The sequence below is a fragment of the Pituophis catenifer genome, unplaced genomic scaffold (genome assembly GCF_029215685.1).
Source record: "Pituophis catenifer annectens isolate HBS135680 unplaced genomic scaffold, rPitCat1.0.hap2 SCAF_2, whole genome shotgun sequence".
NCBI lineage: Eukaryota > Metazoa > Chordata > Lepidosauria > Squamata > Colubridae > Pituophis > Pituophis catenifer.
In genome coordinates, this window is record NW_027256882.1 from 108,315,547 (window position 1) to 108,342,849 (window position 27,303).

At 38.5% G+C, this 27,303-nt stretch overlaps 1 protein-coding gene across 3 annotated transcripts in view; it reads right to left on the reverse strand.

Moving 5' to 3' along the window:
- PPP2R2B (protein phosphatase 2 regulatory subunit Bbeta) overlaps nucleotides 1–27,303 on the reverse strand; it is a 254,662-nt gene that overhangs the window by 64,876 nt on the left and 162,483 nt on the right. For all 3 annotated transcript variants that reach the window (XM_070933946.1, XM_070933947.1, XM_070933948.1), the window contains 3 exons: nucleotides 9,609–9,706; nucleotides 8,048–8,213; nucleotides 1,145–1,257 (listed from right to left, as the gene is read on the reverse strand). In XM_070933946.1, coding sequence (XP_070790047.1) covers nucleotides 1,145–1,257; nucleotides 8,048–8,213; nucleotides 9,609–9,706 — 377 coding nt within the window. The remainder of the gene's footprint in view (nucleotides 1–1,144; nucleotides 1,258–8,047; nucleotides 8,214–9,608; nucleotides 9,707–27,303) is intronic.

The window sequence follows — 27,303 nt, forward strand, 5'->3', positions numbered from 1 at the left end:
AAGGTAAAGGTAAAGGTTTTCCTGCCCAGCTGTGTCTGACTCTAGGGAGCAGTGCTCATCTCTGTTTCTTGGCCAAGGAAGCCAGCATTGTCTGAAGTCATGTGGTCACTATGGCTATACGCCAAAGGCACATGGAAGACTGTTACCTTCCCACCGAAGTGGTACCTATTTATCTACTTGCATTTGCATGTTTTCAAACTGCTAGGTAGACAGAAGCTGGGGAAAGGAACAGGAGCGCACCCTGTTGTGTGGCACTGGGTCTTGAACACAGGTTGTCAGCTTTCCAGTTGACACGCTCAGCGTCTTTTAGCGCTGACCCATCACGCCCTGATAAACATAAGTCTAATGGAATTTGAATCAGCAAAGAAATGTTCTATGCTTTTACCTTTAAAATTTACCTATCATGGTAATTCACCTATACCTTTTACCTATCATGTTCTATGCTTTTACATTTAAAATAAGATATAAAATGCTGCTCAATGGCTTTAGTTGCCTTTCTTCAACAAGGCCTCTATTTGAAGCCTCAGAGCTATCAAAGTCAAATGTGTCCTGATGCCATTTGTGTGATGATATCTTGACACAAATGACAGCAGTTGCTTGCCCTCCTCCATGGACATCTATGGGTCAGTTGCTGACATCTAAAACGGACCATTCAAATCTCTTGAGCATTCAGGAACTATAGCAAACAAAATGTTCATCCTAGCAATAAATGACATGCTTTTCATCTTAATGCGCTGGAAACGGCTCCCACTTACACAGATTCTTTTATTATGTGTAGCCAAGCCTGATCTTTCTGTCGGAGTTAAAATAAGTACTTCAAATAGAGTGTGAGTGTTTTTATGTCTTCTTTTAAGGATATAAAATGCTGCCTTTCAAACCAGAAGTTTTCCCAGGGTAAAGTACTCAGTGCCTCAACTAATGCAGTTATTGCATAAATAAAACCACCTTAACTCTGACTCAGGCAGGAATGATGGAGTGACATCAGTGTCAAGTCACATCAATTGCTACATCCAAATAGAAGAAATTCTTGGCACCTAAAACATTGAGGATAAATCAAATCAGATACCGCTGATCCATACAACCAGAAGTAAAACGTTACAATTCTCTCTTTTAGCAGGAAGAAAGTAGGTCTGATTTGCTATACCCGTAGTGTGGTAATTGTGGAGGGGTCTCGGAGGCGTCCATCTTCATCTTTGAGATTATAGCCCTCTGGTCTTTTATCTCGTTCACTGACTTTCCATAGTTTCACAGTTTTATCTGGAAGAAAATCAGAACGCTTCATTGAGTTACTGAATTATTATGCATTTTGTAACAGTTAGGATTTATAGTTACTTATCACTTGCACAGTTCATCAGCAGTGATTTTCTTTGCTATTTGATCACTGCTACCATCTGCTATATGGGAGAAGGCAGCTAAAGAATCTTAAGAGAACCAATGACCATGGGAAAATGAGAAATGTGTAATTGAACTTTTGTCAATTGCAGTGTTTTTCAAAATTGGTGACTTTTAAGATATATGAACTGCAATCCCCAGAATTCCGAGCCAGTATGCTGGAGGAAATTCTGGGAATTGAATCCCACGTATCTTAAAAGTTACCAAGCTTGAGAAACACTGATCTATTAGACCTCATTAATTAAACGATTTCTTAAGACAGCGACCCCCAACCTTTTGGGCAACAGGGACTGGTTCCGTGGAGAGAGGTTTTTCCATGGACCAGAGGGGGCGTGGTTTTGTGTGCTGCCTGAAACCTGCGGATGGGACTTCGCTTGTTTGCGTGGCCCAGTTGCTGGCATGCCATGGCCTGATGCTGTTCCACAGGCAGGAGTCTTAAGAGGCTGAAGCCCAAGACCTCTTCACATAGCTTCAGCAGTCTTCTTGCTCAGACAAAGGATGAGTTTTTACAACAGCAGGAACAAATAGTAAGAACCTTCAAGGATATATACTAGGAATGATATTTTTATGTATTAAAAGTGATCTAGAGTTACAATTGAATAGAGTGGTCACTATATTTGCAAATTGCGCTATAATTTAGCTTGGTTAAAACAAAAGGGAACAGTAAGAGACTGCAAACTAAGATAATGCATGTTCTTTAGATTCTTTGGCATTCATGTCCCATTTACAGATTGTCTCATCATCACATGATTAAAACCGAAAATAAATACTGAACATACAGATGCAGAAAGTGTGCCCACTGAGCTGTATATATCCCTTGATGACTACGTCTGTGGCCTTCCAAAGTCCTTCTGAAGCTCCCCAGTTATACCTGACATTTGATAAAAAATTCATGGCCTGCTTTCTCCTTCTATCTCATTTCTGAATATTTCAAATCAAGTGTTGAAGTTGTAGACTGTAAATGTAGGTCTACATGAACAAGAGTTCTGATTACAAACTGGGTGCTAAAACTGAACACCCTGCATGTTGGATATGTCAAGCTAAATTAATTTTACTTTGGTCTAAGATGATGAAACAATTTAGACTGAAAGCCAAGGCACACAATGCTCCATAAAAGCAATTTTGAGTTACATGAGATCTAACTGCTCTAGCCAAGCTTTGATTACAACATATTACACTACACGTACAGCAATGTATGCATGAAAAGGGAGCCCAATCATGTTGGTAATTTACTCAAAAGTCAGTTTCAAGCTCAATGATAGGAATAAAAACTGACATTTTATCATTGATGGTGAATCCATGTTAAATTCCACAATTGCAAGCTTGCCTGGCAGCTGAATATTTCCATTGGCTTCATCATTTTGCTGTCATTTTGTTTATTGTGTGCCACAAACTCCTGTAGGAAAAAGAGCCTCAGGAACATGTGGCTTTTATTCTGAATAATGGTGTTTTCATTTCCCCCTCCTGGTGGGCATTCTATCAGCAGTTTGTCATTGTTCCCACAAGTTTTAAAGAGAATCTTATTCATCTTCATTTCTCCCATCCTCATTTTTCACTTAAGGGTTGCAGTTGACTCCCATAGATTTTGTTGTATTAACTCATCCTGATAAAAGTTCAACTTTCATATAGTGTGTTTTTGGAAAGGAATATTAAAGAACATTTAGGGACAACTGATAGCAGTAACATCTGCGCTATTTGGGGGTCTTCCCAGCATATGAAAACACTTTCTGGAACTGCAAACTAATTCTCCTATGGATAAAAAAAAAACTATTTAAAAACTCAATTAACAGAACATTAGGCTATATAATTAATCTTCATTGTGTTTCAGTGAGTCTTCCCCTCAAATGAGTTTAATAACTCTCAGAATTTTATTACAATGATCAATAGGGTATATTCTCCAACACAAAGTAAGTTGACGATGAAAGATAATTAGACCCCTTTCCTCTGTAGTAATTAAGTCACATTCATCTTAAAGCTCCATCCATTCTGATAACAACACTGAACCTAGTGACAGTTATGTGAACATAATCTACATTTATGCTTAGGAAATGAAAACTGAAACAGACTCACAGAAATTCATAAGCATACAAAACAAGAGATAAATTTGCCATGGCCTTTCCGGCACAGTCAAGAGATAAAAAAACCCTTACTACGTTTTCAGTCACTGCATTAGGTATAAAGGTAAAGGTTCCCCTCGCACTACACCTGATACAATTTGAAGCTGAATCAAGACAATAATTAGAGCATGAGAGTGATTTTCTTACATCAGATTTATTAAAGACAAGTTGTCTCCAATCACAATTTATTACAATAAATTGATCATGAGAAGGCTGAGAATAGAGGAGCTGGAAAGATTCATTCTTAAGACCAAACTGATCAGCATTTTTCTGCTGTTGAAGAATTTTTTTCATCAGGTTATTTGCAAACCCATGTATAATTTTCCATTTTACCCTATAAAAACCACACCCACATTATTTGTCCTGTTTTACAGAGATCTCTATTGTTAATCGGGCCCACTTTATTATGTTTTTTAATTAGATACGCAGTAGACAATGTAGAGCTCTTAGAGGCATCTGTATGGTCATTACTGACCATTAAAATTAACAAGATTCCTTGTTTTCAAATTGACCTATGAAATGAGTACATGTCACAAGGTAACACTACCTTGACACTACCTTGAAATTTTGACATAGGACAGAAACTACTGAAGTAACCAACCAACTATTGTATTTTTCCCGTCTATAAGACGCACTTCCCCACCCCCAAAAGTGGGTGGAAATGTCTGTGCGTCTTATAGAGTGAATGTTGCCGAAGCCCCGCTCTCCTGCCGGCCTCTGCCACTCAGCAATTTGCCTCCTTGCAGCAAACAGCCTGGTCAGCTTCAGCACAGCCTGATTTAGCACGAGCAGCTGATTGGCGGTTGGATTGGCTTCCCGGAATACCGCCAATCAGCTATTCCAGGCTGCGTGGAACGCTGTCGCCCAAACCGCCTCCGTGTGCCCTGTTTTCAGCCTCTATGCGCCTCATTTTCAGCCTCCGCGTGTCCCATTTCCAGGCATTGGGGATTGTTGCTGCCGCCAACTCTCGCCGCCAAATGGGCCGAATTCCAAATCCCCACTGCCTGCAATGGGCCAAAAATGGGATGTGCGGAGGCCGAAAATGGGGTGCGTGGAGGTGGCGATGGCGATGGGCAGCAGGGGCAATCCCTGCAGCCCGGAACAGCTAATCGACGGTATTCCGGGAGGCCAATCCAACCGCCAGTCAGCTACTCATGCTAAATTAGGCTGTGCTGAAGCTGACCAGCTGTTTGCTCCAAGGAGGCAAATTGCTGGGAGACAAGAGGCAGATTTTTTTTCTTGTTTTCCTCCCCAAAAGCTAGGTGCGTATTATGTTCTGGAACGTCTTATAGTGTGAAAAATACAGTAATTAAAGGGTGTAAAATTAAAAAGTCTTGGTCCATTTGGCTTAAGATAGTTTGCATTTCCTTTTCTCACACTCCATGCAACGTTAGATGGAATTCTATAAAATGTTCAGAACCTTTTTTAAAGCTTCCACGGCATGCTTTAATACTATTTTATATAGAGTTCAATGCTTCCAAGGGCCTTGGTCAGAAAGATAGTACTTTTCTGCAACATATCAATCATATGTATTTTCTCCTGGGATTGCTCAATGGCTGCTTTAAGGAGTGGCAAAATGATACTATATTTGCATGCCCTGATACTCCAAAGCACCTTATTTCCTTCAAGTGCAACGTGCTTTAATGCCCTTGTTTTCCCTTTCATCTCAGATTATATATTTTACTTTGCAATAAAAACTTTACTTATATGTGTGTGTGTGAGATATCTATATATCTATATCTATATCTATATCTATATCTATATCTATATCTATATCTATATCTATATCTATATCTATATCTATCTATCTCATGAGTGGGGGGAAGAGTCTTAATTCCATTTGATTTTGTTCCCTATCCACCACAAAGCCTAGATAATTTGCAAAATGGTAAGAACTTTCAAATTCAGTGTTTGTTTATCAGTTTGGCCTTATGTTACTATATCTCCTCCAACACTTAAGAGTTGCAGGATCCAAGTAGATAAGAGTTCCTAATGTACAGACAAACCTCTAGGCACATCTGTCTCAACTATCTTTCTTTGATAGTTGATCACTGATCATAACCAGCATCAGATTTTATAGGTAATGTGTAAATCAGCAATCAGGACACATAAGTAGCATAAAATCCCCCCACTCCCAACCATATTTCGAACAATATGGCACTAAATTCATAGGCACTAAATCCTGAAGAACAAGGGCTGCTAGAGGGAAGAGGGCATTGATTCATTCTACATAGCACCTGAAAGTAGGACAAGAAGCAATAGCAAGCTAGTTAGAGGGAGATTAAAACTGGAAATAAGGAAGAATTTCTTGATAGAGAAAACTATTAAGCAGTGGAACAGCCTGGTTCCCAGAGAGAAAGAGCTGAAAAAAAGCAAAGTAGAAGAGTCAAGGCTGGGATAGGAGGTATGAACTGTTAGGCAGTGGACAGCCTAGGTCTAGGACAGTGTTTTTCAACCTCATTTAGTAACTTCAAGATGTATGGACTTCAATTCCCAGAATCCCTCAGAATTTTGGGATTTGAAGTCCACAGATATTACCATTGCTGATGTTGAGAAACACTGGCCTAGGATACATATATAGCACACAAACAGACGGTCAACAAAGAGATAAAATTAAATTCCAGACTCTGTTGAAGATGAGGCAAGAAGTCAATCACCAAGGTTGGAAGAGGGTTGGAAGAGACCTTAGAGGTCTTCTAGCTGAACTCTCCGCCCAAGGCAAGAGTCCTTATTTCCAGGTTGGATCTTCCTCTGACAAGCTTCCACTGATTGTTTCTTGTCCTACTCTTGGATGCTATGGAGAATGAACTAATGCCGCCTTCCCTGAGGCAGCCCTTCAAGTATTGGAAGACTCCTACCAAATTTCCTCAGCCTTCTCTTCATGGTTAAGTAAACATGCCTAGTGCCTTCTGCTGTTCTTCATAGAATTTAGACTCCAAGCCCCTTATCATCTTTGTTGCCCTTCTCTGCACTCTTTCTAGGGCTACAGCATCTTTTTTATACTGTTGTAACCAGAATGTATTTTTATTTTTTATTCATTTTATTTGTCGAGCATGTATAAGATAACAGATATAAGTATAAACATGATTATGAATACAGGAAATGGATACAAATAAATGCGGACAGTACGACAGGAACGGTAGGCACGTTGGTGCGCTTATGCACACCCCTTACAGACCTCTTAGGAATGGGGTGAGATCAACACCCCATTGATCTAACCTAAGTATAACGTTAAAGTTATGGGGATGAAACCACAGAGTCAGGTAGTGCATTGACCACTCTGTTGCTGAAGTTGTATTTTCTGCAATCGAGTTTGGAGCGGTTTTAGCTTAAGTTTGTATCTATTGTGTGCTCGTGTATTATTGTGGTTGAAGCTGAAGTAGTCATTGACATAATTTTGTGTACTACGCTTAGGTCAGACCAAAGGCGGCGTAGTTCTAGGTTGTCTAAGCCCAAAATTTCAAGCCTGGTGGCATAAGGTATTCTGTTGTGAGCAGAGGAATGGAGGACTCTTCTCAAGAAATATCTCTGGACTTCCTCAATTGTATTAATGTCCGATATGCAATGCGGGTTCCAGACAGATGAGCTGTATTCGAGAATTGGTCTAGCAAATGTTTTGTATGCTCTAGTTAGTAGTACAATATTGCCAGAGATGAAGCTACGCAAGATTAAGTTTGTGGACACAGTCACAAAGAAAAAAGAAAAAAGAAAGACACAGACACAAAGAAACAAAAGAGACAATTGTGGACACAGACTTCTAAATGTGACCTCATCAGTGCAGGATAGAGCAGAACTGTCACTTCTTTGATTCATCAATACTCCCTTGTTTCATTAATATGTGTAAATCAGAGCTGTACAAAGGCAGGAACTCAGTACTACTAATAAAAAAAACCACCTGACTATCTGTTGAGAAATCCTCTTTACTCCCAAGTGCTGTGTTCGAATCCCTAGTGCCGCGTAACGGGGTGAGCTCCCGTTACTTGTCCCAGCTTTTGCCAACCTAGCAGTTCGAAAGCATGTAAAAAATGCAAGTAGAAAAATAGGGACGACCTTTGGTGGGAAGGTAACAGTGTTCCGTGCGCCTTTGGCATTTAGTCATGCCAGCCACATGACCATGGAGACATCTTTGGATAGCGCTGGCTCTTCGGCTTTGAAATGGAGATGAGCACCACCCCCTAGAGTTGGAAACGACTAGCACATATGTGCGAGGGGAACCTTTACCTTTACCTTTATATCAGAAGATACTGAGGAAGTCGCCGGATGTTGTGAGATTATGTCTTTCTTTAGCTTGTAAAAGATTTGGAGAAATATGCTTGGGGCATTTTAAGACATATTACAGAAAGGAAGAGAGAAAATTCAACATTAGGGGTATCTCCACCACAATCACTCTTGAATTCCTCTCTCTGGATCAAACAGAGCAATAAATACTTGTCCTGTAGAGAGATTACAATTATGAATGGGCACAACCTATCAAAGCAGGATATTTTGGCTGGAAAGCAAAAAAAAAAAAAAAAAAAGGACCTGTTGTTATAACATACCATTGGTGGAGAGAAGGAAATAGGCTGCATTTTGCTGTGGGAGCCATCGTATTTTATTGATCTTCTCCTCTATCTCCAAGCTCTTCAGGTAATCGAACTCAGGTTCATGGCTCTGGAATGTGCTGTAAACATTATATTCTCCCCTGCGATGGGGCTGATTTTTGCTCTGCAGGAGTGGGAAAGAAACATAAAGGGATTCTTAGACATGCCGGAGCTAGCAAATTTTCAATTGATTCTTTTGTTCTCTGAAGATTGTTAAAAGAGAGGAAAATGTCTGATTATGGTGACACATAGCAGTTTAGGTACCAAAGCGGAGCTATTTCTTGCACAATGCCTTCTCCTCCTGTGTCACTTTCTATGTTCACTGGTGACAGGAAGCAGGAAGAGCATCTTTGTTTCATTTTGATTCAAAAAGGCATCAATCCCTATCATTCAATTTAAAGACAAATTGGCATGAAGCAACAATCGCTCAATTCAAAGACCAAATCCAGCTTGACTTGTGCACAAAATTCTCTCCAACAGAAAGGACCCAGTTCTAAAATATAAGCCTACCGCACATTTAACGTAATAAATGAATTCACAGAGCAAGGTAAACTTAAATATCTGGAAGACGGTTTCTAGGAAAAGAGTTGGGAAACCAACAGAAAATAAAAGGTGAAAGGACTGAAATAGGTATTAGCAAAATCCTTCTATATTTAGGCTAGCATCAGGAAATAAATGGAAGGGAATGGGAGATAATGTCACTAAAAACTCTGTAACTGTTCTTTCTTACTTTGCACTTTGTATATGTTAAAGGCTTAAATAAACAATAGAGTAATAGAAATACAGTAGTAAACTGAACACATTACTCAAAGGACCAGAATATGGTACTGAAGCACCTCTGAACGTTACTATCTGGCTATACCCAAATCAGAAAGCTGGTTTTTTCCTGCAAAACAGTGTCTAAGGTAGAACTAAAACTCACAGTGTCCTGTGAATTTCTAGTCTAGCACCTTAACCACTACACCAATCAAAATATAAAATTTACTAATATAGAAAGGCTTCTTAAACTCTGCTTTATTTTATTTGTACACTTAGTTTCTCTTATATGTTGGCATAGATCCAGAGCATCGTTCAGGAGAAGAGCGCATCGCATCAACATAAACTATAACCATGTGGTATGTGTTTGTTTGTTTCTTTATGTTATACTAGTTTGGGAAGGGTAGGGATCCTGCTAATTTAAAACAAACCAGACTTCAAAAGCATTACAACTATAGTTCTGCTTGGATTTATGACATTTCAGCAGCAGAATGAAGTCTCCTGCCGGCAATTATTGTTCCAGGATGCAAAGGGATTCAAGAAAATGCAACATTTGTAGGGTTGTTTTTTTTTTTTTTGTTGTTGAGAAAGAAGCTGCCCGATTGATCTTAATGGCTTTTTTCCTCTTTTTTTTTTTTTTTTTGCAATTTTCTGTACGCTGCGATAGAAGCCTGGTAAAGAGTGACACACAAAGATTAGGAAACAGCAGGAAACTTCTTTTAAAAGGGTAAAAATGGGCATTTTTGCATTCACCAGCACTTACCTCCTGCTCACGTTGAAATATTACAACACGACCCCCCTTGTCCCCTGTCGCTAGTAATTCTCCTGTGTGGTTGAATTCTACTGTAGAGATAATGTCAGCTAAAAAGAAAGAGATAAAGGCAATTTAAGTTAACTGCAGACCAGCTTTTGCACTGGCATCTCAGAACATCACTGCCTATACAATCAGAGGAAGAATGGTTGCTAAGACTTTGCCTCCCTGGTGGAATTTCTACGGAGCACTTAGATTTCCAATCACATTTGAATCTTGTTAAGGGGATTCATAAACATTGTTCCTGAAGGATACAGCTAGTCCTTGACTTACAAGAGTTCATTTAGTGGCTGTTCGAAGTTACAGCGACACTGAAAAAAGTGACCATTTTTCACATTTATCACAAACTTGTAGCATTCCCATGGTCACGTGATCAAAATGCAGACGCCTGTCAACTGACTCATATTTAGGATAGTTGCAGTGTCTTGAGGTCATGTGATCCACCTTTTGTGACCTTCTGACAAGCAAAGTCAATGTGGAAGCCAGATTCACTTAACAACCTTACTAACTTAAACAACTGTAAAAATTCACTTAACAACTGTGGCCATGAAAGGTCGTAAAATGGGGCAAAACTCCCTTAACAATGTCTCACTTAGCAACATACATTTTGAGCTCAATCGTGGTCGTAAGTCGAGGACTACCTGTACTGGGGCTCCAAACTCCATTCATACACTTTCAGTATGAACCCCCTCCCCCTTTCCCACTTGTCCTGATGCTGCATAGAGCAGTAGCAAAGGCCAAATAACTGGTTAAAGGAAGACACTTTGGTTGATGGACAGCACTTTTCTTGATTGGCCAACGGTTTTCACTTAAAAAGGAATAAAAAAATCAAGGCAGTATGTATTTCTAGTGCTAGAAAGAATCATGCCATCTTGAAATAATCATTTTGCTTGTTTAAAGATGCATACATTCGAGAGGATGTGTTGTGAACCTGTTTAACCTTAACTAATAATTTCTGGAACAACTCAGGATCTGAATCAGCACCAGAAACTGATATAATAATTATGTTGCATAGGACACTTACAGTTTTGATTGGCAGGTGGAGGCCAAATTCTCTTTTCTAGCTCTTGAACTGCGATTGATAGAAATGTGATTCCACAGAAAGGGTCAGCATCTCTCATAATAATAGATTAATTTGTTTCTACTACAACGTGACTAGTAAGAGTCAGTAACTCTTCCAGCACATATCCTGCCTCAAAACCATGAAACAGTACGAGATATTTTGTCATGCTTCTCATTTAGAGCATCGGGAAACAGCAACAGGTAACTTGAAACTTTGTAATATTAAACCATTCTTTCTTTTTTTTCTCACTGTTTTCTATCAACTGGATCCACCCCAATAGAATCAGCTTTCAAAAGACACACGATCTTGTATAAATGACACATTCATAACCACGCAGAACGTATACAGTATAGACATGCAATGTCCCAAATTAAATTCTATATTAATGGCACAATATGGACAGGAGCACATTACTTTTTTTATTGCAACAATGAACAAATAATCTCTTCTCTTTCCAGAGTAGCCTCTGGGTAGGTCTAACATTTTCCAGTGGGAAGAACATCATAGGTCAAAAGAAGAGCTGGCCTCACCAGGGGCACTTTTTCTGATTTCACAAAATAAATCACTCGTGGGACTAAAAGGAGTGCACGTTTGCCTTCCATATTTGTCCTTCTCTCAATTACTATTGCACCAATCTTCCCAATCTTAATGAAGGATAGAGATGAAATCATTAGTCCTGGAAAAAGGTCCAGAACTGAGAAGAAAATGGAAGCAGAAGAAACAAAGAAAGACAAATCCTTTAGAGGGAAAAAGAAAGGCCAAACAAAGAGGTTTGATCTGGGATTTTCCAGGTTTGGAATTATTAATGAAGTTCATATAAAGCAGGGGTGTCAAACTCAAGCCCTGAGGGCTGGATCTGGGCCATGGGGTGCTTAGATCTGGCCCATAGGGCTGCCCTGGAAACAATGAAGGACCAGCCTGTGGTGCCTCTGACAGTGAAAACTGAGCTCAGGAGGGCCATGAGCGAGCTTTGTTTTCGCTGGCAGAGGGCTGCAGGAGGGCATCCCGGACAAAAATGTAGCCTGCAGCCCTCCCGAGCTCCATTTTCACTGGTAGAGGCTGGGGGAGCCTCCTGCCACCATAGGTGTCCCGACATGAGTGACATTGAGCTGGCCATGCCCACCCGCTCCCCGAGGTCAAACACAACCCTGATGTGGCCCTCAATGAAATAGAGTTTGACACCCCTGATATATAGTATCTACAGAAAGTAAAAAAAGTAGTGCAATTCTAAACACATTCACTCAGAAATTAAGTCTCATGGGTTTTCTTGTATTTAAAGTGTCCCCAAATCCATGTATTCCATATTTTCTTATACCGGCAGTTCAATGAAGAAGATGATGGTGATGATGCTAACTTTTTTTAAACTATGTTTTTGGTCAACTCAAGCTAGTGGACATACCTAATACTAAATACGTTTCCTAAATACGTTTCCTATTTTCCCACACAACAACAACCTGGTGAAGTTGGATGAGCTGAGAGAGAGTGATTGGCTCAAAGGAGCCTGATTTCATGTCTAAAGTGGGATTAGAAATCACTCTCCTAGTTTCTAATCCAGCATGTTCACCCCTACACCAAGCAGTTCCTCTTTTGCCACTTTGTCCAGTTCTCAAATCAATTCTCAGGTCATTGGTTCTAGAAATTTGATATTAGCTATATCAATAGCTATAATAATATTTATAGTATTACCATTAGTACTGACTCATCTTTGCACCTCAAAATATAATGCAATAATATGCATGCAGCAGCTAAAAGAAAAACAAAGACTCCAGTGCAGAGAAATTACAAATAATGTGTTTCAAATAAGCAGAATGGAAAAGAGTTTGCACTGCATCAAGGTAAGCTGCTGATGAGTAGTTTTATCAGGGCTATTGTTGGGGGGGGGAGTCAGAGGTTAATTTTGCTGCAATTACTCCCTCTCTGCCTTCAGTGATTACATTTGAGTGCAGATTTCAGCAAATGCAAAGCATGACTGAGAAGGGAGGGAGAAGGCTTCAGAGGAGTGCTGCTAACCACATTTAAAAAAAAAATGAAGCAAGCTTTCACACATTCTGAACCTTTGGCATCCATCTTCACTGCGAGAAGACTAGATCTGACGGTGTTACTTGGTTTAAATCCAGTATTTACATAAGCTTTTTCAGTTTCTTCAGAAGCTTTCAATACTGCTGCTAAGAAGTGTGTAAGTATCAGAGTACTGTAAGTTTCTATAGTTGTGCCTAATAAAAAAACGTAGATGTGCAATCATAATCCTGAAATGAGATCTATTATGCATAACTTCTGGATGCCAGAAGAAAATAGAATGTGTGCATTTCTTATGCATTTCAAGTCATCAGCTGTTTCAGAGATAAGACTAAACTATGATCAATAGCACAGCCATGGCTGTACACGAATCCCTCTTCTTTTCTGCTTACGATTGTTGCAGAGATGAGGAAAAAGGAAAGAGTTGGTGTTTTGGATTTGACTGAACTACCACAATCCCTTCCAGCCAAACTCAGTTAATGGCAGCTATTTATAATACTATAGGAGTCATTCTAGGTTTGGAAAGTGTACTGGTTCTCGACATTAACTGCAATCCAATAATAATAGCCTAAAGAAGCATAATATGTGCTCTGCATACTTACGTGATATGTATCAAGTAAGCCCATAAACATTTACTCTAGCTGGCTTACGACAAAACAATTAAAATCCATACAATACAAAAAAAACCCAAATCAAAAAAAAAACACATAGTTGGGCTATGGATGTATGTGTATGTATGTGTATGTACACACGGAAAACATAAGTATGCATTTAATTATCTTTGCGAGAGATATATCTTAATCTCACAAAGGAATACCAATAAGCAAAACACAGATGCTACTTAATACTACTTCCTATGGTCACAAAAAAATGTTTTACAAGGAGATTTTTCAGTTCAACCATTATGTTTTATTCTAATTTCCAAAAGCAAATATATTTCTCCCCAGCTAGTAGCTTGTGCTGCCTTGTCATCAGAGGGCTATTTCCATAATGGTGTAAAAACCTTTGCCATGCTGATTCTCATAGACAGCACATGGAGCTCTTTCCCTAGAATCTTGCTACCTCTGCAAATATCGAAGCGAGAGATGACACTACACAAACTTGTCATGTTCAAAGGCAAAAGGCCTTTCGTTGAAAGGAAATTGTGACTGCCCCCCGCTCCGTTAGTAATGTTGCTGCATAACCCAAATGCATTTCAAACTCTACTTAAAAATAACCTTTACTGCTAAAGATATTTAAATTTTCATAATCGTGCATTTGGAATTTCACTGGTAAGAAATGGAACTTAAGAGAAAAGAGCTATAATTAATATAAATACTGAAAATTACTGATCCCTTTTATCTTTTTTTCAAAATGTTATCTCTATCAATACAGTATCTTACCAAAGATACAGATCCGCTGCCACTTCATATTTATTTAGCACATTGTGTGAAATGGAATCATCGCATTGGGTTTGATTCTAATGCTGTCTTATACCTCAGGAGTTGGGGAAAGTGAGGTTCACCACTATGAAGGTATTTCATATATAGAAATGTGACATTACAATGAAGAAAATCATATGGTGGCCAATTTGTGTTTTGGATGTTTACTTCTGCTTTCAAAAATATGGACAAGTAGAAAATGAAATGAAAATTTCTCAAGGAGATGGTATGTTAAAGATCACCATCTTCATCTGTAGTGACGCATTTCCTTGCAAGTTACAACTTGATTATTCCTAAATTGCACACTCTATGATCCACTCTGTCTACCTGTCCTTTTTATATCCGTTCTCCCCTCTCTCTGCTATAAAGCAGATGAATAGTGAGCTCTGTAAAGCTGCTTCATTCCTAACTGTAGAAAATGTTTACATTTTCTCCATGTTGCCCTAACTCAGTCTTTTTAACTTTGCCAACTTGAGTATGCTGGCTGGGGAATTGTGGGAATTGAAGTCCACACATGTTAAAATTACCAAGGCTGAGAAATACCGCCCTAATTTCACCAGATAAAAGTGTAAATTTCACCAGATAAATCTATTTTTATTGTTTTTCATTGTTTTTAAAGTTTCTTGTTTATTCAAAATGAAAGAAAGTAAAATTGGCATATTTTAGCCATTTAACTCTACAGCAAAAAGATTACTGGAATGGCTATTCTCTAGTTTAATTTGCAATAGTTTAAAATTAACTTCATTGAAATCAGCTACACAGCTGTTTAAATACAGCCATGGCACATGCAGTCCATTTAGATAGTATTTGTGAAAGCATCATTATTACCATACAGCCAACCAATCAGAATTTAATTGAAACATGAACATTAGCCCCAGGATACAAATGGAAAAACAACATCAAGTTCTATAAAATGGATTACCCACTTTGACAGGACTGGAGAAACTAATATTGGAGAACTCCTATTTTATGGCAAATCAAATATATACCGACTATCTGGATGTAACTCCTTATGAACCACCGACATAAACTATAAAAATTCAGTCTCATTTCACAAAGTGTATTTTATGTAATTGCTTTGGGACTCAATGGCCAACATAATGGTGACAAATCTGACAATTCTGTATACAGAAACTAAGATTGCTAATTGACATGAATGTACAATGTAGAAGCTTCAAAATAATGGGATGGTGATCTTGCTTTCTTTTCCTGTACATGCATCTTTATGGGTTTTTTTTAGAAAAAAACTTTGCTTTGTTTTATTGTGGAGCCACCCAGAGTCAGTCTGAAATCAGGAGGTATCTCCATTGACACTGACATGGAATAGTATTTTAAATGACAGAAAAGCAGATTCCAGTTAAGAAAAATAGCAATAGCAATAGCGCTTAGACTTATATACCACTTTACAGCCCTCTCTAAGCGGTTTATAGAGTCAACATATTGACCCCAACAATCTGGGTCCTCATTTTACCCACTTCGGAAGGATGGAAGGATGAGTCAATCTTGAGCCTGGTGAGAGTCAATCTGCCAAATTGCAGGCAGCTGGCAGTCAGCAGAAGTAGCCTGCAGTACTGCATTTTAACCACTGCGCCTCCGTGGCTCATTCAAATATCTTACAGTAAAAGATATTTGACGGCACCCAGTTTGGTGTAGCGGTTAAAGCCATCAGGTTAGAAACCAAAGGGACTCTGTGTGTGTGTGTGTGTGTGTGTGTGTGTGTGTGTGTGTGTGTGTGAGTGCGCATATATTCTATCACTGCACAAACATAAAGAAGGGAAGACACCAATTTGGCTAATTGTATTATTTTGGGTCCATATTCTTACTTGCAATATTGCTAAAAAATGAATGGGTGAGCAGTTTGGATGGGAAATGGGCATGTTAGAGGACAGGCTTCTTGGTTGTTCAGTCACTTCCTTCCTTAGGTAGCTTAGAAGATGCTCTCATTCCTTCCAAATGATGGGTCACAAGTGATTAAAATACATGTCAGCTCTTACTGAGATATTGCTGCTTTTCAGGTTTGCTTTTGACATACTTGAATATTATTATAATTTGAACCTCCTTGTTGCCTGCTACTTCAAGCAACTTCATTTAAAAGCTAATATACTATAATATTAATTTGGATTTCTACGCAATCAGCATTTGAATGATGTACAATTACTAACTTCACTCAAAGGACTTCAGCGGCATATTTGTAGAAACAGCAGGAGGAAGAATAAGAAATCTTGCCTTTTACTTGCTTTCCTGCATCTTGGGTGCCTCCCTTCAATAAAAGCAATTCAACAAAAACAGTTTCCATGGTGACCCTTCATTTTCCAAGTGGCGGATGATATCACTCTATAGTTTTCTCCTTTCTGAAATGCATTTATGTTGCTTATTGCTCTCAGGCTAAGTATTCTGAAGACTGGATTTGATTTCCTTATGAGCAATAGGTTAGAATTAGGGGGGATCCCCCCCCAAATATACACGTAGAGCTCAGCATTATTTTAAGGGATAATTTTTAATATATTCCACCCACACAATGACCTGTTGGACAGTAAGTGGGTGGGACAATACTGAATTCTCAGGAATATCTTCATTCCAGGGAGGAAAAAAAGCCTGAATTTAAACTGTGGGGTGCTTTTGATAATATTTTTGTCCCTCACTGCTCCCCCCCCCCGAATTTTTTTCAACAGTGACTTGAAAGCAGGGGGTGAAATTCAAAATTTTTCCCTACCGGTTCTGTGGGTGTAGCTTAGTGGGAGTGGCAGGGGAAGGATATTGCAAAATCTCCATTCCCACTCCACTCTGGGGCCAGCCAGAGGTGGTATTTGCCGGTTCTCTGAACTACTCAAAATTTCCACTACCGGTTCTCCAGAACCTGTTAGAACCTGCTGAATTTCACCCCTGCTTGAAAGAATGCAAAGGGAAGGAAGTGCCTTTCTTATTCAGGTTGACATAATCAGTTACCCCAATTGTGGAAGTCTAAGTCTGTTGTTATTTTTTATTTTACTATGCAAATCATGTCAAGAGATGATCAAGAGATGATCAACTCCTTTTGCAGATTTTTTTTTTCCACACCAAATCAACCTTTTCAAAGCAGCTGTACAAAAAGTAAGTTTAGGATTGAGTTTGTAAAGATCTCTCAAATCCTAAATAGACAGGAAAACAACTAAATATTGAAAACATGGTGGATTGTGCAAATTTTTCAGAGTAAACTTGCTGAACATTGTTCTAGATAAACATTGTTCTAGATAAACATGCATTTGGAGTGTAAAACTATAAAAGATCATTTTCAACGTTCTTTATAATTTGACTTTTCCTTTTCCTATAGATGTGATTTCCTTTTTATATTTTTCCCTGTATGTATTATTATCCTTCTTTCTAAATTACAGATTGTCCTTGGTTAAGTATGGTAGTTGGGATTGGGAACTTGCTAAGTGACTTGATTATAAAGCATGACATCACATGACTGTGTGCGGTTTTGCAATGGTAGTTCCAATCGGTAGATGAATCCTGTGTGGTCATGAGGCATGATGCCAGATGACTGGCATTTACAACCTTCTGCTTGTTTCCCTACTGATGCTGCTTGTTGGAAGCCAGCAGTGAAGGTCACAAATGGCGATCACATGAGTTCAGGATACTACAAGCGGATTACCAAGGGCCCAAATTGTGATCATGTGACTTTGCAGCAGCGCACCAGAGAATTATCTATTCTAACTTGTGGATAGGAGCAAAAGTTTCCAACTGCCAAATAATTTAACACTGATAAATGGAACTAATTGTCATTGTTTGCCAATTGAATATTCACAGAAAAAGACAGATCCAGAGGTTTCTTGTTTTCCAATTTTGTTCTTTCAGTACAAGCATACCTTTTTCCAGAAGAGGTTGAAGCATGTTATTAGGATTACATTTCAGCTTTTTCATTCTTATTCAACTGTGCATTGCATGAATTATATATTGGCATGCCTTCTGCCATTGGAGATATTTGTGAAGTATTAGTAATAATAAAAAACAAGGATAAACATCAGATACTTTAAAAAAAAACAAGGGAAGGGAAGGCAAAGGCAAAGGCAAAGGCAAAGGCAAAGGCAAGGCAAGGCAAGGCAAGGCAAGGCAAGGCAAGGCAAGGCAAGGCAAGGAAAGGCAAGGAAAGGAAAGGAAAGGAAAGGAAAGGAAAGGGATTTAAAGCTTAATTCCTGAAAAGTTGCTAATGCCATGTTAAACATTTCACATATGTTACAGCAGCTGGCTCAATGTCAATCTCATCATTAAGCAATCCAATAATCATACTGCGTCAATCCAATCATTAAAAGCAATTGAAAACTCTCAGAAAATACTGCCAACTGGCACTATAATAAAAGTAGGGCAGGAATGGAAGTGGGGAATGAAGCAAAGAATTGGAAACAATTTTTTTTAATTAACTGTCTTTCTTTAGTAGAAACTCTTCAAATAAGGCTATATAGAACTGCAATTTTGGACTAAAATTCTGTATATTCTTACCACTGAGATCAATACTTTTTTTTGAGTAGCAAATGATGACACATAAATGGATCTTCTGGCTTTCGCAATATTACAAATGTCTACTTTAATTCCTTCAATCTGTTGTTACACTTAGCAATTTCAGCTATCAGCTATCTCACACTGCAAATCTGAAGTACCACATAGAGAGATACATAAACAGAGTTGTTCAAGCATTTCTAAACTATATTGTTTATCATCAAAGCAGAATTTGAATCAGTTCAGATGTGATCTTTATCAATAAAAACACAAAAATATAACAATTTAAAATTTTGAGAGTGCATGATTTCTTTGATTTATGTATCGTTAGCTTTAAGAAAGAAATTAAAAATATGTTTGTAACAAAAAGTTATTAACTGAGCATTCCCCATGAAAATCTGCACAGAAAAATATTTTTTCAAATATACTTTTAAGAGAAAAGAATAGCAATAGCAATAGTTCTTAGACCTATGTACCTCTCCATGGTGCTTTACAGCACTCTCTGAGTGGTTTACAGAGTCAGCATATTGCTCCCAAAATCTGGGTCCTCATTTTAGTGACCTCAGAAAGGTGGAAGGCTGTGTCATGATCAAATTCCCTACCGTGGCCAGAGTTAGTCTGCAATATTGCATTCTAACCATTGTTCCAACATGGCTCTTGTAAATCCCTGTTTCCTAATAGCAGCCTTTTGAACTCAATGAAATCTTGGAGAAAGCATTTATGCGTAACATTTCAGGCACATATATGTGGAACTAATTATAAACTCAAGTAAGAAATGGCTTCACCGTCTTGGATAGAGCTGAGGATGTATTAGAAATTGATTTCAGACATTATGAGAAATAAACCAAATGGAAGTATTCATACTGCCTCTCCCCATACTTTTCATGTGCTTATTACTCCACAGAGAAGTAAGAGTTACTTCTGGAACCTTGGACATCTCACCCCATGAAAAATAGAAAGTATGAATTACCTACATTAAAAGAACCCTGTTTGTAATAACTGACATTTTGCATAGACATTTGAGCTCCTCAAATCTCCACTTTTTAAAAAATTACTGATGGTGGTATTTGCCGGATCTCCAAACTGCTCAAAATTTCTGCTACTGATTCTCCAGAACCTGTCAGAACCTGCTGCATTTCACCCCTGCCTTCCCCTGGGAATGGGAGGGAATGGGGATTTTGCAGTATCCTTCCCCTGCCATGGGGGTGGGAATGGAGTTTTTGCAATAACCTTCCCCCAGTAACCATGGTTATTCCTAGCAAGTTGTTTTGAGGGTAGGAGTTGAAACAGTTTATGTCCAGAATGCGAGGGGTCCTTATCTACATACAGCAGAAAATGACACAAATTGAAACAGTCATGCAAACTTTATCAATTTACTGATTTCGTCTTTACAAAGGCCTCCCTCAAATGTCTTTGGTCCAGGCACTGCTCTGAGTTACATAGAGTGTCTATGAGTGGACCGGGCTTGTCATAATCTTACTGCAAATACATCCCATGCACACGAATGGTGGATGTTTAATGAATGACTGGACAATATTTAGGTTTAAAATGCACCAAAATGTAGTGCTTTTACCAGTAACTTTAAATTGCCTAAATGATGCTTGAGCCTAATGGAAAGCATATGCAATCAGCTATCTGTGCATAGCCAGGAATTAGGAGTCCAAAAAACTGAGAGTACTATATAGTCACCTATTGCCAAGGTCAAAGGGAAAGGGAATTTGCTTAAATGGAGTGGGATATAGAGAGCTGGCTAACAGGTAAAGATGTAGCCAATTAAAAAACTCCTTAAAAATAGAAATGCTTAAGGATGAATGTTATTTGAAAGTTGGAGTGGATGTCTAAGTATTATCTTCCAATTGGATCTTCATTGTTTTTCCACCTCTGTTATGCTTTCAGGGTGGAAGTAGCTATAATTCTCTTAAGGGGGTCAAGGTACATGGCCTGTGAGCCTCCACCCAGTGACCACTGGAGAAAGTACAGGATGGGGTCTGCTCTTTTTGGGCCTGAACCAAGATCCAGGCCACCCCTCTGCCACTCCTTGCAGGAGGTATTCTGTTGGTTACAATCAAACAAAGGATCTCTTTAGAATTCAAGACTACAGCAGCAAAAGAAAAAGGACTGTCAAAATATCCACAGAATTGGTTTTTATTTGAGATTGGTGGTATTTGTCCATGTTGGAAGCATACTCAAATAATAAATTTATCCAAGACATTAAAGAAAATTAACAGATCAGATAGGAAGGCAGATTTATCTCGCATTCTGAACAGAACAATGCTCCTGTTTTTCCTTTAATTCTTGCATGTTATTCTGCTGATCATAAAGTATAGTGGCTATAACTGTGATGGCAAACTTACAGCACGTGTGCTAGAGGTGGCATGCAGCACCCTCCCCAGTTCAGCTGTGCCGTGTATATGCACACACCTTCCGCCGGCCAGGTTAGGGTCTCTGCCGTGCATACGGGGGGGGCATGTGATGGGCCGCGCACACATGTGCGGTGGGCGTGCATGCATGTGTGGGGGCATTTGAGTGGGGGTGCGTACACATGCATTGGGGCGGGGCGCATGCATCAGGCTTGTGCGCATGTCCAGGGGTGGGCACGCGCACACGCTTTGGGCACTCAGTCCAGAAAAGGTTAGCCATCACTGGGCTGTAAAATTAAAAAGTTAAATTATAGGAACCAAAGTTGTCCTTATAGTACAAATCAAGTCAGGTCTACCGGAACACAGCTGCAAAAATCTGGATGACCACTGTATGGGAGCAAAGAGTTAGTTTTTTCACAAATGAAGATGAATATAGGTGTCCCAGGATAATGTTGTATGATCTAATAGGTCGATCACCAGGACCAGAGGTTTTGTCTTCTGAGGTTTTGGACTTGTGCTAGACCTCAAACTCAGGGAAGTTCCCAAAGGATGGACTCCAGCACAAGTCTGAAATCTCAGAAGTTAGTTTTCTGTATGTATTCAGTGTTTAGTAGTTGCTTGGATTTCTACAGCCCAGATTTAGTAACCATACAATGAGGACACCTTTCTAAGAAGCCAAAAGATATGTCTTTATTTTAATATGGAAAAACAATTTAACAATAAATGTACCACTTCTCTATACATAAGAAGAATATTTTATATTCCAAATAAAAACTGAATATATGGTATATTTCCAATTATAGCAATATAATGAAGACCAAATGGTCTTGAAAACAAAATAACAATAATCCTAGAAGAACCTCCAGGTTAAAATACATATTATTAATTTATTGTTGGAAAGGAAATACTAAGAAGCAAATACATTTCTTAATTTTAAATCATGTGGGAGATGGAATCCCCTCCATTATTTCTTGTTATCAAATTTGATTTAGGAAGAAAAGAAATGGCTTATCTAAGAGCTGGCCCTTTAAAGCGTTGTTCTCATTGGAATGATCAACTGTTTTTAAAGCTTAGAGATGTAATTTAAAAAAATCAAAATGTACTGATTACGTCTTCTTATAAAAAGTCAGCTCAAGTGTTAAAGGCTGCTTTTGTAGGGTAGTGACCAGAGATACAGAGCTTTAATAGAAATAAAAATGAAAAACAATAACCGGTATGATTTGTCCCTCCAGTATAAATTACCAAGTATAAATTAAATGCAGGAATGACCTGCATTTAATAATTAGGTTAAAAAGTATTAGGAAGGGAAGAACTGCTCTTGATGTTTGAATGGAAGGGTCATGCCCAGATTATCTGAAGCAATCAATCTTCTTTCAAACTGTGTGGTCCACAGTAGGGGAGGGGGCAAAAGAGGTTAAATCAGGATCTAATGGCATGCAAAATCACAGATGATTGATCTGTATTGATCTTCCCCCGCTGAGGGGAATGATAGGCTAGCAAACAGAAATCAATTCCACTGCATTAAACTCAGTGTGCATCTGATTTCATCAGCAAAAATGGCTTGCAACATTATTACCCAATCACTGTGATGTGTGCAAGCTGTACTCACTACAGCTAACAAACCTACGTATCTAAACTGTCTTTTGAAGTATTCCTGTTCTAATACCAACTTTATGAATTTGAAAGGATTAATATTTGAAAACGGTGAAGGAAGTTTAGATCTTTTATCAAAAGTTCATAAGTTCCTGAGCAATTGCAAAATTGTGTATCTATAAAAATCCAATTGATGTTTTGGAGCCTCTACTAATTCTCCTCCAGTTAATTGGAACTGACTCTGGACTCTTCAAATACTTTGTTCAATTTTTTTTTATGTTAAGTGATTATCGGAACTAGCAGGAATATTTTTATATTATAAAAATATAAGAAAATTAGTAGCGGTAATAAGTGTCATACTGTAGTTCGTTGTTTAATTATTTTCTTTTTCTTTAATCAATATAATACAACGATCTAATATCTGACACCTTGGTTATTAAGAATGACCTAGGCCAGTCATGTGTTGTATTTTATATCAGGAACCAATTTTTGTGTGCAAAATGGCTTTCCTGGCATATAGTTATAAATAAAGCATACACATAAATCATGGCATTTTCTTTCAATATCTGAAAGAAGAGGCCAAGTTATTTCCCAGTTTGAAATGCATGTCCAAAACCAGAGGTTATCTATGTACGATATAAGATTTCCAGTTATTTCCAGCAGAAATCCTTTGTCTGCTAAAAGTCCATGCATTGTCTCACTGTCTCCTAAGAGCTAGAAATAAGAATAATTATCCAAAGCAAAGAATATGGCAATGAATCTAGTATTGCAGTAATTTGTCGACATGGTTCCTTCTGTGATTGTAAGAACAGGACTCCTGGCCACGTTTATTCTATGCATATCATTTTAAAACATTAGGACATAAAAATGGAAAGAGTCAAAGTAAACAACAGAAATTGAAAATGGGGAAAGAGGGAGACATTTTCTTTTAAAAATTGCTTGTATTTCATTTAATCATCCTCATCATCCTCATCCTCATCCTCCTTGAATATTTGGCTATGCCATCATTTCATGGAGGTTGGGACATATAGCAAAGGCTGTGGGCTAGTTGCACTAATCGTTGTGGTGGGTCCTTCTTTTACCGTAGTTACCAAATTGTATTAATTAGGACATTGTAACATTAGTGGGATATTGTGTTTTTAAGTTGTTGAAAGCTATTATGATGTTGAAATAGGAATTCAAATTAATCGAAATAAATACATTTTAAACCTGGATGTTCCTAACATAATTTTGTTTTTATTCTTAACTTTGAAGACTGGTCTTCAATTATCTGACTATAATTATATGACTACACAGGTAATCCTCGACATGGCACTGAAAAAAGTGACTTATGTCAATTTTCACATTTACGACCATTGCAGCATTCCCATGTTCCCATAATCAAAATGCATGTGCTTGGCAACTGATATGTATTTGTGACAGTTGCACAGTCCCAGGGTCATGTGATCACTGTTTGTAACCTTCCCCTCTGGCTTCTGAAAAGTAAAGTCAATGGGGGGGGGGGGAGTCAAATTTGCTTAATGACTGCATTATTTACTAATCAATTGCACTGATTCACTTAACAACTGTGGCCAAAAAAAAAAGGTTGTAAAATGGGGTGCAACTAACTTAACACCTGTCCTGCTTAAGAACAAAATTTGGGCTCAACTGTGGTTATAAATTGAGGAGTACCTGTAATTGATCATATCATGTGTTCACATTTGAATAGAAGAAAGTATTTTTATTTATTTATTTATTTGTTTGTTTGTTTGTCTGATGTGTTTGATGCCCACCTTGCCTTAAATAACAAGATGGCACATTTATTTTTAAATTGTGATTTCATAACCAAGTATATTTTATAATGGTACCTCCTCCTTCTCAACTAGAAAGAAACCAAACATTTATATTATGTTTTTACTAAAGGGCAGGTTTCAAATTTCTTACTTGAAACAAGTAAGTAACTTACTTACTTACTTACAATAAGTAAGACTCCAAATTACATGGGAAACTGAGTCATCTCCTATTTCCTGCTTTACCTCAACCCCCTCCCCCATGATATATGGGGATTTGGCTCTTTTAAACTCCCCCAACATGTGTCTTGCGGCTATACACATGTCCCTTCATTAAACCTACAGAGCCTGTGCTAAAGAGATCAAGAGGTCAACAGGCCAAGTGTTGAATTTTTTTTATTAAGCCCCTCATTCTCCATAGATTCTACTTCCCTTTGTCAGGAAATGAAGACTTATAATTATTAGCCGAACATCTTCTGGGGAAACTATTGGATATAAATGTATTCCTGATTGTGCCCAATGTTTTCTGTTTTAAACAAGTAAAAGACACTGACCTTAGCTTTCAAAATTAAATGACAGAGCCTGGTAGATTTGGGATTAAAACATGAATGCTTTTGCTAACCAGAAATGACAAATCCAGGAGTGTTTTTGCTACCCATTAGAACAACTAGCAAACAAAGTGTAAAACCAAGAGAACTTGAATGGGTTAAATTAGATTATGATTCTTGTTTATCCTGTTTTCATTTCATAAGGTTCCAGTTTCTTCTTTCCATGGAATCTGATTGAAACGAAGCTTGCAAACCTTATCCTTACAATAAGAATTCTGCTACAAAATATTAGGTTCCTGCATTTTACATTGGAATCAATATTCTCTGGGGTTCAGGAAAATATGAAGTAATAAATACCGCGTAAAAGTTTTTCATGATAAGGAATAATTCCAAGGAAAACTCTGTATAAAATAAGGACCAGACTCAATCTGAAAAATGTTTGTTTAGCCAAAGAGATTTTTAAGTTCTAGGACAGGGGTGTCAAACTCAAGGCCTGGGGGCCGGATCTGGCCCACAGGGTGCTTAGATCTGGTCCGTGAGGCTGCCCTGGAAAAAGCAAAAGACCGGCCCACAATGCCTCTGCCAGTGAAAACAGAGCTCGGGAGAGCTGCGTGTGGCCCTCCCAAGGTCTGTTTTTGCTGGCAGAGGATTGCAGGAGGCCATTGCAGCCAAAAATGGAGCTCAGAAGGGCCATGGTCAGTACTCACAATCTCTATTTTCACTGGCAGAGGTTGCAGGAGGCCATCACAGCCGAAAACGGAGCTTGTGAGGGCTGCAGGAGGCACTCCCAAGCTTCATTTTCACTGGCGAGGGTTGCAGGTAGCCGTTGCAGATGAAACGGAGCCTGTTTTTGCTGGCGGAGCGCTCAGGCCACAACAGGCCCCCTTGATACGAGCGACGTTGAGCTGGCCATACTCACCTCAGCCCCCAGAGATCAAACCAACCCTGATGCAACCCTCAATGAAATCAAGTTTGACACCCCTGATCTAGGAGGAGAGCTAATTCCACCAACAACTCAATTTTAAAAAAAATATTCTAGGTAGGTTTTGGCTAAAAGATACTAAACTTCCTGGCCTAAATAATTTTTTAGTATTGCCTTTTAAATATTATTTTGATTTTTGGATGCCATTAGGCTGTTAGCTTTTACTGTTAATTATTACTTCTTCAAATACCAGATAATCTTATCATTATACTCTAGAAAAGGGCTGCCTTAAAATTTCCTCCATGGAATTACAAAGGAATCATCATGACATCAGCTTTAGAACATTATTTTATACACCTTCATTTTGCATCACAGTAAAATAATACATGTGCCATCAACACCTATCGTGTTCTTGAGATTGTTAGCTTTTGAAAAACAGATGCTAGTCTTGATGTAGATATTAAATAAATAAGGATGATCTTCATCCAGATCATGATACAAGATTTCCAATAGCCATGCCAACATCAGCTCCAACAAAGATTCACCAGCCACATTTCTGTCATGTTGCAATACGAATCAGCAGCAAAGACAGATTTTTAAAAGGCGGCAATGCTGGATATTTATAAAATATAAAATACATTTATATATCTTTTAAAGTACTTATCATCATTACAGTTACATCTTCCAAAGTGTGAGACCCACATTACACATAACATCAAAATCATGAAGAAAAGATTAACAGTAAATGTAGATAAGGATGATCTTCATCTAGATCATGATATGTAGGGAAGGGAGGCTTAACTTTTCTTTAATGCTGAGGAATCCTGAGGAAAATCCAACTCTTTTACTCACTAGCCCTGATTGGCAAGCCTCTACTGACAATGTTGGCAGTTTTCCTGCCAGGGAGATCCTGTGGAATGATTTTTATTAGTAACCAAAAGGGGAGGAGGATGAAAGGATTAAGCCTTCTTGCACAACAGGGTCCCTTTAGCTTGCTGAGAAAATTACAATTTTCTCTCAGCCATCCAGGCACACCACAGCAGAATTGCAGTAAGGTTTGCCTTCTCTTTATTTCTTGCCTTTAAGAGCTAAGATCTAAGATGAAAAATTCTTCAGCTTTATCGAAGTCTGTGTCAAGACAGGTTAAGCATGTAGAAAGTTAGCACCCACCCCTCTCCTAGAAGAATGAAATATTCTAGGAAATATTAAAAAAGGCAGAATATTATACCTCCCTGGGTGAGAAAAGGAGAAACATGCTCTTGGAAAGCAGCCCTATTTGTTAATAGCCCCAGAAAGACTGGGCCATTCTATCTACAAGAGAAAAGGCCTTCAGCTCCAGGGTGATAGGATTAGCTCACTCAAGATCTAAATCAGGACAAAGCCATTAAGCCATAATAGGAATTGCCCAACACCCTTTCAGAACACAACCCTCTTCATTACATCATCACCCAGCAAGATTCAACCAAGCCTGGGGCACAA